The following is a 16,208-nucleotide window of genomic DNA, read 5'->3' as shown; positions in this document are numbered from 1 at the left end:
AAGGCAGATAGTGGTAATTGTTTTGTTTGGCAGTTGGTCTTGGGAGAATGTCACCAACCAAAGATCAGCTTTGACGCGTGAAAATTAAACAGATTTATTCAAATCTCCTGACGCGTTTTGTGTGAAACACACACATGCCTATGATTATGTGTTCACATGTGTGTTTAGGATTCCCCCCATCCTGCGGGTTCAGGGAGCTGCACCTGGACCCCTGAATAGGATCGGTGAGTGACCTGTAGATTTACTAACTACGGAGATTAATCAGAGTTTCCCTGTTCACTAGATTGTATTGAAGCTACAGACCAGGATCAATGCTGCGAAAACTCTCTCTCCTCTGCTCTCTCCTCTCTGGAAGGAATTGCCAACACAAACTTGCATTCTGCTCAGACAGGAAGTTGCCACTGAACATGCCTTCCTGCTTCATTTGCATTTCATTGATCCGATTGGCTGAATCTTGCCAGCCAATCAAACATTTCTAAATGAGGCAGGAGAGGGAAGGCATGCAGAACCAGTTCAGTGTTAACTTTTTTTACCTGACTGCCTGCCAAGTCCTGCTCTGAGAAATCCCCTACAGAGAGAGCAGAGAGCAGATCGGTGAGAGTTTTAGCAGCACCAATTCTGGTCTGTAGCTTCAAAACGAAACATTTTAAATAATAAAGATGAGTTACAAAAATGTGCTTTCTGACAGGGGCTGTTCAAAGTTGGACTATTGTGTAAAGGTGAACATCCCCTTTAAAGGAGAAAGAAAGGTAAAAACTAAGTAAGCTTCTGTCAAAAGATTTCTTGTGTCTGTAATTCCTGTGCCAGAGACACGCAGCTCTCTCCTGCTCCCCCCTCCCTCATGAATGCTAAGAACTCCCTCCCCCCCTTAGGGATGTGGATCTGAGCCAATCAGCAGGAAGCTGACTCATAGTCTTACTAACGGAGCATGTACACCGGTCTCGGTGCAGGAGTGAGGCATTATGGGAACTTTCTTTACACAGCTCAGCGTTTATTCTTCCTGTTTGGCTTCTGATCATCTGAATGGGAGAAATATGGGGAGACTTAAGAGCACTATTGAGAGAACTGAAGGTATGCCTGCAGCTTGGGATTAACTCTTTATTAGCCTTTCCTTCTCCTTTAACTGTCTGTTGAAGGTTTTATGAAGATCCATCTCAGTGCTTCCTTTATTTTAGTTAATTGTTTATTACAGACATGACTGAATGCTTCTGACTTACATCTTAGTATCCAATCACAACACTGGCCATTAGTAGTCACACCCACTACTTCTTTACAATGGGTTAGCGGGCATGTTGCTCATATAGTACATAACACAGTATATGGAACATACATGAAAACATGTATCATAACACCTACTCCCAAAATCTTTTCACCCATACGTGAGCAGAATGGCAATGCTACCAAACTGCCGATTTGGCTTTACATTCATATAAAGGGCCTTTATTCAGGGCTCTACTGGTTAAACAAATAAAAAGACGTACAAGCCGGTAAAGTAGTGAGATTTTCTTTATTTCTTCATATATATAGATCTGTGTATATATACGTATTTAAAGAAGAGGCTTTCTTTAAAACAGCAGCAAGCAAGACTTACAGGTCTGAGTCAGTGTAGTAGCGAAATAACCGGTAGCTAATGCCCATGTGTGTACCCCCTTGTACACAGATATTTCTGAGCAACGTCGTCCTGATACTAAATGTGCTGTAAGGCAGTGGTTCTTTTTTTTTTTTGAGATCATTCTTTTGATTTATAAGTGTGAATCATGTCACATGCAAATTAAAACCCCGCCTCCCTGCCGGAGGGGCCCTACGGTGGCCCTGTGAGCCAAGGCTGGCCCTTCCGGCAGTGGAAGGCTTATAGAAAATGTACAACTTAGAGTGCTGTAGCCAGTCTTGCTGTTTATTCCATTCTGCAACCCCCACCCCTCACCTTCCCCATTTTGTTTTGCTGGAAAGCAACAAGGCTTTAAGCTTCAAGACAAAAACACAGACACAACTTTTAAAAAAAGTAAAATTACAATAACAGCAATGTGTTTACCCCTAGCTGTGGGGTAGATTTTTTTTTTTTCTCCTGGGCAGAGGCCAAGATCAGGGGAAGAATCGTAGATGTGGGCTTATCTGAAACAAAGCTTGATTCTTTTGCTTTGAGCATCTTAAAGGGGCAGTCCTTGTGGTGGATTCCAAAAAGGGCCAGCTGACAAGGGCCTCGAACACAGATAGGCCGAGCAGAGTGTGGAGAGGCAAAGCAAGTCAGGATCAGTAGGGCAAGAAGCTGACAATGATACCCTTTCCTATTTGGAACCAGGCCCTGGAATTATATAAAAACAGCCCTGGAGCTCCGCCCATTCTCTAAGCTCAACTTGCTAGTGTCTGTATATATCAATATATGTCTAAGGGTCTTGTGCCATTGAAAGAAACATAAAAATGCTCCATATTTCTTGACTACATGTACAACTCCCAAATATACTAAGGATAGAACAGAAAGATGTCAGCCAAGTGGACTTGGAGGCAAACTCTGTAGGACATATATGAAGGACATCACCTTTCATACTGTATATGGCTTGGTACAAACCCTTCCTAAACCAGCAGAAAGTACAAGTTGTGGGCAACTCCCAATATCAGACTATTCATGGACAAGTGCACTCATGGATTTCACTCTGCTCTTGGGATGGCCAATTGGATTCACACCCATAATGAAGGACTGCCACTTTTAGCTGCAGACGGTTGGGCTACTTCAAGGTGGCAGGCCACCTGCGGTCTCTGCTTTCACTTCACCACTACAATTAAGTAATAACAAAATGAATAGGATAAAACCACAATGTCAGTTGTCCCTTTACTGGTGATGAATAGTATGGGAACTACATTAATATATTTAGTTGGAATACAAAGACCTGAGCACCGCAGGTCTCCTGCTCTTCACCTAAAGGTAGCCCTGTTACATTTCCTAGAACCCCTTGTTGCCAGTCATGTTCCCCTTAGCTATCTGCTCTGGCAGCACTAGGGTTAAATATGAAGACTTGTTCCCCCTCTTGCTGTTGGAGTCTAGGTGGGAAAGGTTTTCTTCAGCAGTAAGGAGGTCTCTTAAGGAAGTGGATGGCGGTAGTGTTTGGAGATCGTTGGCCGGCCCTTCTCCAGACGTAGTCTACTCTATCCGTATTAACTCAACATCGAAGATCAGAGTGGCATTGGGAGGGATGACTCCGGGGTGCCCTGTGGCTCCGTAGGCAACATCAGGGGAGCAGGTCAGCTTTGCTCTCTGGCCCAAACTCATCTGAAACAATGGAAAAATGTTATACAAGTAATTTTGCCTCTATATTTAACTCCAAGTTAGGTGTCAACAAAGCCCAGGTTAAAGTAATAGAGGAGTCTGGGGGAAAGCTGTGTGTTAATTTAGTTGGCCATACGCCGTTCTCTGCCTGATATGATCACCACTGTGTTGGGCAAAATGTGGCTTATGTCGGCAACAGGACCTCAAGCTGTGCAGTGATGCCTTTTATGGACTTACATACATAGGCAATAGATATTTGAACTGCTGCAATAACATACTGACCAGAAAAGGCTATTGGATCAAACCAGTGGCCTACTAATTTAGCCAAATAGGCCAAACTGACAGCTCCCTGCTGGCATAGCTATACCTATCCTTCCTGGTACCAAGGCTGAATTTCAGCACCTCCAAACCAATCAGAATCCTGCATTATACACCATATGCTCATTAACTCAGTCAACTCTAACAGTACTAACAGCTGCTCTATCCTAATGACATTGGGTGGCATTACTATAAATATATATCAGGGTGCAGGGAGTGCCAGCAGAACCACCGTATGTATGTGCAACAGTATGGCCATACATGAGAATTCAGGTGTCGGGACACATCACTGGTACTAAGCGTTGTACCAGCCGCCTCAGCTAGCAACAACCTGTTTCAGTTATTTGCAATTATTGGCGATGAAGATATTTATGTACGTAAAGCTGGAGCTGTCAGTGAAACGACTCGCTCTGCTCTGGGGGATGCGCTGAGACGCGGCCTGTCTATTGTGATTTCTGCTGATGGCTTCCTTAAAGGATTCATATGAAGGTCTTCTCATCCCCTGAGCAATGAATCAGAAAGCGTCTGTATCACCGGAAGGGGAGCTGATAATAACATAGGGCTAAACGTGTTGGCATTTATACACAATTAGTGTAATGCTATTTATATAAAGGCCAGGCTGGGTGCTGACTTTTAATGGGGGGGGGGTCAGAACACACAGCATGTAGGCAAGAAAGCCATGGTCTCCATTCCTTTCCTATGAAAGAATACAGCAGGGAGAAGCCTATTCATTCACAAAAGGCAGCATTTTGGAGAGACCTGGAGACTCCTATACAGATCCAAAGCAAGGCATGTTATATTAGTCAGTATTAGGCATGGCAGCCTGTTCTATACACCCAAACAATGTGGGTCTCTATGAAAATATATCACGTGAAACAGCCCATATGTAAAACCCTGCTTCTAAATCAACCATTTTCATAAAACTATACTTTTTAACGGTATGTGCCACTGGGTAATCCTAATAGAAAATTGCCATTTTAATTACCCTGGGATCATCGGTGCACACAAACAAACCAAAGGCAGACATACATGCTAGTTCCCATCAGCCAATGAATAGACAAAGTTCTGTCTTTTACTTCCCCACTACCTTCCTGTCAGCTGATCTCTGAGGGAGCACACAGCCCATCACTAAATGGCGGCTCAAGGTAGAAGATGTAAAAGGGCAATATTTACTGATATATATATTCCAGTTTGTAGAGATTCTTTAATATGGTATTTAGTACGATATGAACTATCTGTTGGTTAAGTATTCATTCTGGGGGTATAGTTTTTCTAATGCCATATGTGCCAGTTAAGACTACAGGCTGTATGTATATATATATATATATATATACAGGGAGGATGGGTAATACACAAAATACAGAGTGTAAGGGTGCCCTGTACTGTACACCTGATGGTAAGTAAAGGGTTCTGTTTACATGCCAACATTGACCCCAATTTTATTTGTGCCTTATTTCCAAAAAGGGGGCCAAACCCTCTGCGCTCATCGTGTAAATAAGCACATTGAATAATGAAATACGTAATATAAATAAGGATCTCTGGCAGAAACGCAACAGCAACAGCAACAGCATGTCATTTATTTTCCTAGCTGGGCTGTGACTAATGACACACTAATTACAGGCCTGCACCAACAAGTCCCGTTTTATAGGGGAGGCCTGGAAATAAGCGGGGGACACTGATTAGGATACCAGGATTTATTGCCGGTGACAAAGCGGCTCACCACAGCATGTCGTGATATATGATCATATTCCCCCGACTGTGGCTCAAACACTCCATTTGAGAGGATTAGTGAAGTGTCTGAGGCATGGGGGGGGGAAGGTGTGTTGGCGGAACTGTCATTTCGCAGCACAGCAAAATGATCAATCATGTGTGAAAGTCACATTTTCCCTCCTGCGTGAGAGGCCGGCTGAGCAATAATTACTGACCTTGTCGGCACGGGGCACTATGTTCTGTAGGCAACACTGGAACCACAGCCACATCTGCCAGGGGGAACTGATTAAAGGGCACGTAAACCCTTCAAATAAAGAATGTGCATGCAGCACTCTACTTTTGTCATTATTTGCTTTCATTTATTATTTTATTATTTATTTTCAGCTCTTTTAGAGAAAATTAGAAATGAAAAAAAAAAAAACCCCTTCTCGTCAAACAGCATTTACAGCAATCAGTGATCGCTCTTGGCACAGTGGCCTAGGGGTTGGTGTGTATCCAATCAGAAGGCTGCACACTGTGCCGGCTGAATTGCTAGTTGTGCTGGCAACTAGCCAGTCTGGCACAACACCAACAGATCCACAGATAGGGATCCTGCTTGTTCTGGTTTATCTAGCAAATAGGATTAAATTCGTGTACGGGATGCACCGAATCCAGGATTCGGTTCGGGATTCGGCCTTTTTGGGCAGGATTCGGCCAAATCCATTCTCCTGGCCGAACCGAATCAGAATCCTTAAAATCACATGACTGTTTGTCATGTAAACACGCAAGTTGAACATTTTTCGCCGCGCGCTGCCTGAGCAGCTACATGTAACCATTCTGTAGCCTAATTTGCCTTTGCAAATTAGTGTTTGGATTCGGTTCAGCATTTCGCCAAATCTCTCATGAAGGATTCAGGGTTCGCCCAAAAAATCCCAAAAAAGTGGATTCGGTGCATCCCTAAATTCATGTTAGAATGCAATTAGATTGTAAGTTGAGTTGTCACCTGGGTGGTAAGCCTAGTTAGTAAATCACCAGCTAGTGCCAGCACTAGTATTACAATTTTACTAGCAATGTACTTGCCAGTAAATTTGTAACGACCTTTCAATCCCTCCTTTCCCCGACCCTATCCACTTCTGATCACCCTTTATAACTATGGGCCCACCTCTGCTCCGCCTATAACCCTGCCCAGTCTGCCCCGCCTATTTATTGGCCCCATCCACCTTTGTACAAAACAAAGGAATATGTTGGTGGCAAAGAGAAGCAGGTGGGCAAGCTGATGCCTTCTTCCTGACTGGCTCACTGGGCCACCAAGATTTCTATACCTGTGCCCGACTGCTTGAGCAGATGGGTGAGAATGGGACAGAAGGAAATATATGCCCCAAGAAAAGGGTATTTTGTCAGCCCAAACCCATCTAATCCCAGGGGTCCTGCAGCTGGCCCCCCTTAAAGCAATGCCTAGAAACAAGCATCCCAGTTAAAAGCCATTCAGTATGAAATAGGCTGTATGCCAATAAAAAATCATAATGAAAGGGAAGATGAGATTCCCTTAGAAGGCAACCTCGGTTTTATTGTGTGTGTTACAGGGAACCAGTAACGATCGTTACTGAACTCCATCTTCCAGCTGGGAATGTAAATAATGAACATAATGGCCCTTTTTTTGAGCAACTGAACACTGATCTGGTTAGTATGTAAAAGCATGTGAGATAGAGAGGTCGCCATACGAGCAGATCTTTACTCAGTTTGGCCACCAATGTTCTGTGCCAATGATTAGATCACAGCGGGGGCCTTGGAAGTCTTGTCTGGAGAGGATTGTGTCTGGGCAATAATACAGTCATCATTCAATGGGATATTCCAACATGCCCAATAGATATCTGGCTGGTTTTCAGCCTGGGCAGGCCCATGGGTCAATAAACTGTCTGGCCAACCTAAATGTGGAGATGTAGAGTCTACTTGTGAATCGTCTGAGTGAGTGTATGTCTTGTGTGTGTGTACGTGTGCCCAAAGCTAAGGACCCCCAGAATCACTACCCCCATGTGGTACCTGTGCAACTCCTTCCTCCCAGCCTTTGATCACTTCCTGACGCCCAATCTTGAACTTGAAAGGCTTGTTTCGGTCTCTGGATGAGTCAAACTTCCTCCCGTTCTGTAACATCCCTGCCAGGCAGAAAAAAATGTTAGCTCCTGGGTCAAGATCAAATAAAAAATACATACATCTAGGGAGAGCCATTTACCCTTTCAGATAAATAGATGTACAGGGCAGATCTGTGTGTATCTATGTGTAAGATACATTTCATAACGAATGACCCCTCCATGATTGTGCGTACCATACCACCCTTCGTTATATTTAAATTCATACAAACATTCTCCATGTTACATGGTGCAATTATACAGATCATGTTACCCCAATGTTTCTGGCAGCTGAAGAACGCTGGCAATACAGGAGGGGCAACATCCCCAATTTACCAGTGAATGCAAAACATTATTCTTCCTTGTGGAACAAAAGAAAGGACAAGGGGCGGCTGTAATTATGCTGTGTTTATACTAAGTCTTTCCTGGAAAGGTTTCAGTTTCTCGGAGACTGAGCTGGAAGGTTTCATTAGGGTCACTCGGTCTCTCTGCTGGCACAGGGCTCTCGGAGGAATCCAGGGCAGCAAACTCTTTAGCTGGGACACAAGTTACTGCACGTGGGATGATGCTCAGGAATTCTAGGCTAGGGTTACAGGGCGCCTGGACGAAAACAATTGTGGGTAAAATGCGTGCCTATAATGGCTCCTGAGACATTGGACACAAGGAGTGGTGACAAAGAACCTAAAATAAAGCATTTAGGCACCTATGAGTGTATTCAATAGGTTTAATAGACATAAATACATCCCCGCTTATTTGGCAACCTCACCAAATGAACGGCTCCTTCAATATTTGACTACCTCAAGTCACTTAAGGTGGCCATACACAGGCAGATTTAAGCTGCCAATTTGGGTCCCTCAGACTGATTCAGCAGCTTATTTCCTGTGTATGGGGACCCCAATGGACCTACACGACCAATAGCTGGCCTAAAATTGTCTAGATGTTGATCAGGCAGGTTTGATTTTCCTGTCGGAGAGGGGGCCACATTGGCTCATTGATGCAGTCCTCGCTCCGACTAGTCCTATTCTTGTTGTTGTGATTCGATTGTTTGGCCTGAGGGTCAAATGATCGGATTCCTACGATATCGCCCATTTCAGGTAGGCATTTCATGGAAATATCTTTGCCGACCTTGCCAAATGAGCCAACTTAGGGCAGCTGTTTAAGAAGTCAAAATTGACAATGAACTAGACATGGCCTAATTAGATAAATACAAATAAAATAAATAAATACAAGTCCACAAAGACCTGCCGGCGCAGATTAGGTCACACTCCACGTTCACATAAAGTAATTTCTCCTTCAAATGCACTTACAGGAGTAAACTACGTGCATAAATACGCTTTTTGAGTATTTTCAATGCTCCTGTGGTCTATTGTTTATATGAGCAGCTTTCATTTAGTTTATTAAATATATAATGAGGTTTAACAGACTAAAGTTGATAGACTAACATGACTGACTGATAACTATAACAATGGGTGGGGGGGGTGAGGTGTTGCATTAGTAACAAGGGGAATCTGATGGGGGAAGGGGGTGCGGGGGCCCTGGTGACAGAGACAGAACACTTAGGACTTCCACTGGAAGCAGACAAGACATTACAATCTCCATCCCTTCTGCTATGTCAGATTTTCCATCGCCTCTGGCTCCTGTCATCTCTGTGCGTCTTAGAGAGGCAGCCGGCACTGATGACAGCGCCTGAATTAAACAGTTTTGCCTCCTCCTATAAATACACCCCTGCTATTCTGCCACTCTGGGGACAGAAATCCTGCTCCGCACCAAGCTTTCAGTCGGGGGTTTTCAGCCCGTGCTGCATGAAGGATTCTGGGAGTTGCTTTTCTACAATAGCTAAGCATTCTGGTTCAAATATGCTACTCACAAATCAATCATAATCAATATATATATATACACTAAGTTAGTAGGGTGTCAGTTGACCTACTTTGGATTCGCATTCTCATAATAGCTATTGTATGGTTGCTTGAGGATACTAGTAGGGATGCACTAAATCCCCAGTTTGGGATTTGCCCAAAGCTGAGCCTTTTTTTCAGGATTCTGAAACTTAATTATCATATGACTTTAGACTGGACGTTGACAAGTTTTTTTTAACTAATTCTTTACCCCATGATTTTGAATATATAAATTTGTGGTGGATTTGGTAGTCAGAGGCATCCTGAAACTGTGGATTCGGTGCATACCTAGTTAGTAGGCAAGGGCAAACTGTGCCAATATCTAGGCAAAGTATATCTAGGCAGGGCTCTTAGAAATTGGTATAGGGAACTCTACTGACTCACCCCTGCATTTCTAAAACGTGAAAATAGTGAAATCAATGCCAACACACTAGGAATAAAAGTCGTATATATAAGTTGCATGTGCTGAGAGATCATATGCATTAATGACCTGTCTCATGAGGTGTGTGCCTGATGGATGAATAGGATTCCATTTGTAATGGTGCACGACTTGTAAAAATCTGGCTCCGAGCAGCTTTGTGCCATTGGCCCTGTCCTATCTGATGCTCACTCCACACCTCAATGCATTATCTGAAGTCGCAGGTGATCCGAGCACAACCTGGGGGGGTAGGAGGGGTAACATATAACCGGGAAAACTATCTCACTGAGCAACACTTTGAGCGGAAAGATGCTGCATTGCTGTCATGGCACACATCAGCCTCAACATTTGTGCCTCTCACACATCAATTCCCAATGGTGGAATACATTACAGCCACATTCTGTACCCATAAATAAAAGATTATTTTCACTGTACTATTTATTTATTGAGCCTGTCGGATCTGAGAGCTACTTTTGGTGGAGACAGTTATTGAAAAGTGAACTGAGCTGTCTGTGGTCCGTCTACTCAATATGATGCAATTCTGTAACCTTAATGCTACTCCTGCTCATAGACACTGATGCCACGAGCCCTGGGGAAGCCCTGTTTTTCTAACAAGTGGATCTATTATAGAACAGAATTTTCAGACTGATATCTGTGCTAGTTTTGTATGCAAAAAGTTCCATAGCAGGAGCAGTAAGGGTCACAAAATCATGGCCCTTTGAGCCCCATACACAAAGCACTTGCACTTAACCCTTGTCTGCTACAATCACTGGGGTCTAGGTGCAGTGCACCAGAAATTCGCCCTAAAATATCCAAACTTTCCAATATTATATGACATATAAGATATTAGTTTTCAGGAAAAGGCATTAATATGCAGTTTGGAGATGGGATTCTATGATTCATGGGGCACACAAACAAACCAAGGGCACACATACATGTTTACCCTCACACTACTTTCTGTCTAACTACTAACTAAGGGAGCACACAGCCTCACAAAATGGTGAAAGGATGTAAAAGGGCAATATTTATTGATATATATATTCCAGTTTGGAAATAGGAATTTAATTAATAGGTCACTTAGTAAGTATTCATTCTCTGGGTACAGTTTTCATTTAAGTATTTTGCTTCTAGCGGCTCCCAGATAACAGTATTTCTAGCAGTATTTCACTATGCCCTAGCTGAAAATTACAATGGGAGCTGCAAAGGTCCCATTCCCTGTGCAGGTTTTGGAAGTGACAGGTGCTCTGAGCGCAACCTGAAATATAGGGGGGGCAGTTGGATAGGTAAAACTAGAAAGAAAATATAAATAGATGGTTCTCTGCTGTCAACCGCACCAGCCCGTGGTAGCTGCGAGCATGGTCTCCTCTTCCTTCTTCGCACTTTCGCAGTAGAGTGAAAAGCCGAACTTTAACAAAAAAATCGGTTTTTCACTCGGCCCAGGGATTTTGACGACTCGCTGCAGGTACCCTGGGCTGGTGCGGTTTTCTCCTAACAGGGGCACCAGCCCGGGGTTCAAGGTATGCGATTAAAGTCACTTGGGGGTGCCTAACATTTTGCATAACGTTTTGGCACCCCCAAGTGACTTAGCCTTTCCTTCTCCTTTAACCATTGCTTTAGAAAGAGGGCTAAGAGGGGGCAATGGATGATTATGATTGGTTCAGGGATCACCCAGACAGACAGAAAAGTATAATATGATTATATTTATAGATCCTTGCTCTTATATTGTACTGCTTTTATTTTGAAGCACTGGGATACTGCCCCCACAATAAAATAGAAAAAAGCATTCTGTCTTTCCACAGTCTATTTATAGGCAACACAATTAATTTAAACATCACTATTATAAACATTGCTCCAATTATATTTTTCTATTATATAATCCCATAATGAAACACTGCCATTTTAATGACTAAAGTCTGTCCCTTTGGCTCGAATGAGGCACGGTGCTCACACACAAAACAAGGGCACACATACATGCTGGGTTACACCAGCCAAGAAATGGACAGAGCTGTGTCTTTTATTCCCGCACTTCTTCCTGTTATAGTTAGCAGTTACTGCTTTATTTCCTGTTAGGTGATTAGTGAGAGACACACAATACAAAATCGTGGCTCTACATCATTTACTGCCACACTTCTTACTGTTACAGTTAGAACCTGCATTATTTCCTGTCAGATGATCCCAGTGACACACAAAATGGTGTCTCATGGGTGTCATTTGCTCCCACACTTCTTCCTGTTACAGTTACAACCTGCATCAATTCCACTCAGAATTCCTGTCAAAGCGGTAGCTCAAGTTTCTCCTTTAATGATACAATAAAACAAAAACAATAAACTATAGCACTGAAAAATAATGGTTCTAGTGATTATTACACTTTTGCTGATTTAATTTGATATTTCTGGCTCATAGCTGATAGGAATTGGGGCACACTTGCAGAGGTGGCCCAACACCTTGAGAGTCACAGGTTTTCATCTCTCTGAGCTGGTACAAGGGAGAGCATTAAATCCAACTATGGCAATGGCAGGTGGTCTTCCCACATGTAAGAGGCCAGGACGGTACAAATAAAATGATTTCAGATGTGTAATTTGCAAGCTGGTGAAAAAAAACCCACCTTCTGTTCCATTTCCTGCTCTCATCCTGAAGCCAAAGCCATTTATTAAAACTTCTCATTGCTGCCAAAGCTGACAGAAATTCACTTGCTACTACTGAGCTCCAGAATCTAAGCAAAATCTAATTCTTTTCAAAGCTTATTTGACTTTTTTTAAAACTTTTTTTTCAATATGGCTGTGTGGCTATCAATAACTGAGATAATCACACACAGCATGTCAAGCATTTGTATCTTTAATGCTATAAATAACTGAAATCGTACCACTGGGCTGTTATAGATGCCCGGCTAATGCGCACCTTTTTTCGGTCAAGTCCCTGTGGGCAGGACCATTCATTTTATATCAATCACACTAATAAAAATGGTGGGCCTAAAATAGAGGTTGGTCTAGCCTTGGAATAGTCCTGCATGTACAACCAAGGCAGCTACTTAAGATAGCATTAGAATAACAGTTATCAGATATGGAAGCCAAAATTATAATGATCGTTATTGGAGATGGAGGCCAGAATTATACTAATAGTTACTGGAAATGGAGGCCAGAATTATACTCTACTGAAAATAGCGATCATGATTAGAACGATGGTTATAACAAATGGAGACCAAAATTATTATAACTGCTACAATAACATGAATCAAAAATATAATTAGAAATGGAGATTTGGACTAAAATAAAAGCTATGTTTCAGCTTTCGTATAAAGGTCTCAACAACAGCCAATCCCCTACTGTGTAACTCTGTGTATACAAGGATTAGTCAACCCCAAGCCTGAATTCAGTGGGCGTTTTTACCCAAGTGAGAGGTCCCCTAATATGAGAAATTCAGAGAAAGCAAAATGCAGAGGATTAGTCAATATAACACAATATCAGTTCTTCGGCAGACTGTTTATATAGTGATTGTCTATTGTGAAGAAAGTCACTTAGTTTGGAAAGTCGCTTTGTTGGAAACAAAGATCACTGGTGATGTTGTCCACAGCAACCAATCAGATCTTTGCTTTTGTTTTCTTTGCTTTTGTTTAGATTTGAACGGTAGGTGACCGTTCAAATCTAATTGCTGATTGGCTGCTATGGGCAACATCACCGGTTATGTGTGTTTTCAGTGTTAATGAATATGCCCCTATGTGTAATAGCAATGACTTCTGGGGAGGGTATAGTTTCCCAGTGTTCCACTGGAAGCTTTACAAACTGTACATGAAGGCAAAACCCTAGCAAGCTTGAATGACTTAAAAAAGATCTATTTGTGAGGTATTTTAAAGCAGCATTCACCAAATGTGGCTGTACAGTAGCCAGCACTATAGACACACACATTACTATTCTGTGTAATCTATGGGACATATGTCCAACTTGTAAATATTAACATTTTAGATATTTTTTTATATCTTAAAATAACTTACAGTAGCAAGAACATGTATAAAAGCATCCATTACAGAACTTTTCCCTGAAAACGGCTGCCATACATATGAATAGAATAGAATTATCTAAGCCAGCGAACATTCCTTTTAGCTCCTGATTAAATTATACATGCATACTCATACACCCACGTGTCCCAGCCAATCACTTTGAGGTGGGCTTTCTCGTATATATTTGTTTGCAAGGTGGGAACAAGGCTAATTTGTTATAGAGCCAAGTGCTCTCCAACAGCTGATCCTGTGCAGCAGCCATATGAATTTATAAGCAGATTGGCACAGACCCATAGTGAATAGGACTGATTCATGGCTAGAGCTGGATTATATGCTGGCGTAATTATAATTACAAGTCACATCTTACAGAGCTGAGAAAGTTCTAACTGAGCAACACAATGGGGGGAATTCACAGAAGTGGTGATATTGAGACAAAATAAAAGGAGATAGATTTGTCGGATTTTCCACCTAATTCACAAACCTCTATCTCCACTTTTGTGAATTTGTCTTTTAAACAGACAGTTTTCAGATTTTGTCATTTTGCTGACATTTTTTTATGTTTATTATTTTTTTAAATCTGTCGGTGCCACCAAACCTAGTCCCACAGCTACACGAGCCTTGGGGTAAGGATTTTACCAGCAGGATTTTGCATTTCATTTGCCATTTCTCCGTTCACTTTAGGGGCATTTCCTGAGGGGTAATTTTAGTTTGCCCAGGGAAACTATACATCTTTTTTTTAGGACAAGTTGGGCTTTCAAATGTTTTCTATATTTCTGTGTAATTCAACTTTTGTAACAAGATTTAAGGATCTAGAAACCTTCTTCTCTATCCCCTACTCATTACTGGGCAGCAGTAATCCGGCCCCCACACCAACATGCCCGGCAAAAAGGGGCCCAACAGGACTAGGGCCCACCGGGTTTTTATTCAATGCCCTGTTGGGGGCCAGTCCAACCTTGTACCCCAATATCCCAGTGAGCCGTATAATAGTGCCCAGCTGGTATGTAATACAGGAGATATCCTGTGAGCGCTATCTGTTATCCCCTGCTGGTATATGGTACAGGAGATTCACCCTACTTCTATGCATTATCAGGAACTCTTCAGCCAGTATATAGTTCGGCAGGGGGTACGCTAACCATTTAGCTGTTTTGTCTAGACCAGTGCTGTCCAACTTCTGCGGTGCCGAGGGCCGGAATTTCTCTCACATACATGGTGGAGGGCCGTTAATGGAAGCCAGTTTTGGCCACTCCCCCATTTTAAACCGCACCCACTTAAAACCACACCCATTTTATCACAATGGTCGCTGATATCAACCATCATTCATATGTTAAAGAATTATATTATGTCATATTAAGACACACCCTTAAATCCATATGCCTCCTCCTCCCCTGTGGATAGCACAGCAACCCCCAGCATATAATTACACACCTTATGGACCATTTAATGGCTATTTCCAACTGCTAACAAACTCCCAGAACAAACCCCTGCCAAGTTTACCTCCCACAGGCAGCATAGGGTAGGCAGCGTATGGCACACACAGGCAAAACTCTGCCTGTCCTATGCTGCCTGTGTGTGCTATACTCTGCCTGTCCTATGCTGCCTGTGGGTGCCATACTCTGCCTGCCCTATGCTGCCTATGTGTGCTATACTCTGCCTGTCCTATGCTGCCTGTGGGTGCCATACCCTCCCTGCGCCCTATGCTACCTATGTGCCATACTCTGCCTACCCTATGCTGCCTATACACAGGCAGCATAGTCCAGGCAGTACATACAATGTCTGAGGTGTAAATAGGTGAACAATGGGGGTGATTACAGCCTGAGCCTGAGGTGTGAACACTGCAGGGGGTGAACAATACAGAGATTAAAAGGTGTGAACAACACAGGGGATTACATTTTTAAACAATACAGAGGGATTGCATCCTGAATCTGAGGTGATAACCAAGCAGGGGGCCAGTTAATCTCAGTACTGATGCCATTTAAAGCTAACATAAAGTTAAGCCATCAAGGCAGCCAGACAGGTGGGGGGCCACACAGAGGGGGGTCGAGGGCCGCATGCGGCCCGCGGGCCGCCAGTTGGACAGCACTGGTCTAGACAATGGCCCCAGTATTGAGTATGTTGCAGACTACACTGATTCCCAAGCAGCCATGGCTCATGTATCTAAACGGATTACTAATGAACTCTGAGAAGCAAATTGCCTTTGCGTCTTTATACAAAAGGAATAATAAAGTGGTCAAGTTCCATTTGCCAAAACACTGTCCAGCCAAATAAGGATTTTACCAGCAGGATTTTGCATTTAGTTTTGTCATTTCACTTTAGGGGCATTTCCTGAAGAGTCATTTTAGTTTGCCTAGGGAAACTATACATCACTTTTTTTAGGACAAGCTGGCCTTTCTAATGTTTTCTAAATTTCTGCAACGAGATGTAAGGGTCTAAATATCTTCTTTGTGGGGAAAAGTGAATCAAGGGCCCACCCCCTGCACTACTTGCCAGGGAGGCTTTACTTTTCCTT

At 42.8% G+C, this 16,208-nt stretch overlaps 1 protein-coding gene across 1 annotated transcript in view; it reads right to left on the bottom strand.

The window, feature by feature from the left end:
• Positions 1-1,713: 1,713 nt before the first annotated feature.
• Positions 1,714-16,208, bottom strand: part of fkbp1b (FKBP prolyl isomerase 1B) — a 49,903-nt gene continuing 35,408 nt past the window's right edge. The window contains exons 3-4 of the mRNA NM_001103022.1: positions 7,310-7,422; positions 1,714-3,265 (exon numbers count right to left, since the gene is read on the bottom strand). Coding sequence (NP_001096492.1) covers positions 3,137-3,265; positions 7,310-7,422 — 242 coding nt within the window. The 3' untranslated portion in view covers positions 1,714-3,136. The remainder of the gene's footprint in view (positions 3,266-7,309; positions 7,423-16,208) is intronic.

The sequence above is a fragment of the Xenopus tropicalis genome, chromosome 5, assembly GCF_000004195.4.
Source record: "Xenopus tropicalis strain Nigerian chromosome 5, UCB_Xtro_10.0, whole genome shotgun sequence".
Taxonomy (NCBI): domain Eukaryota; kingdom Metazoa; phylum Chordata; class Amphibia; order Anura; family Pipidae; genus Xenopus; species Xenopus tropicalis.
This window is presented reverse-complemented; position numbering and strand designations above follow the sequence as displayed.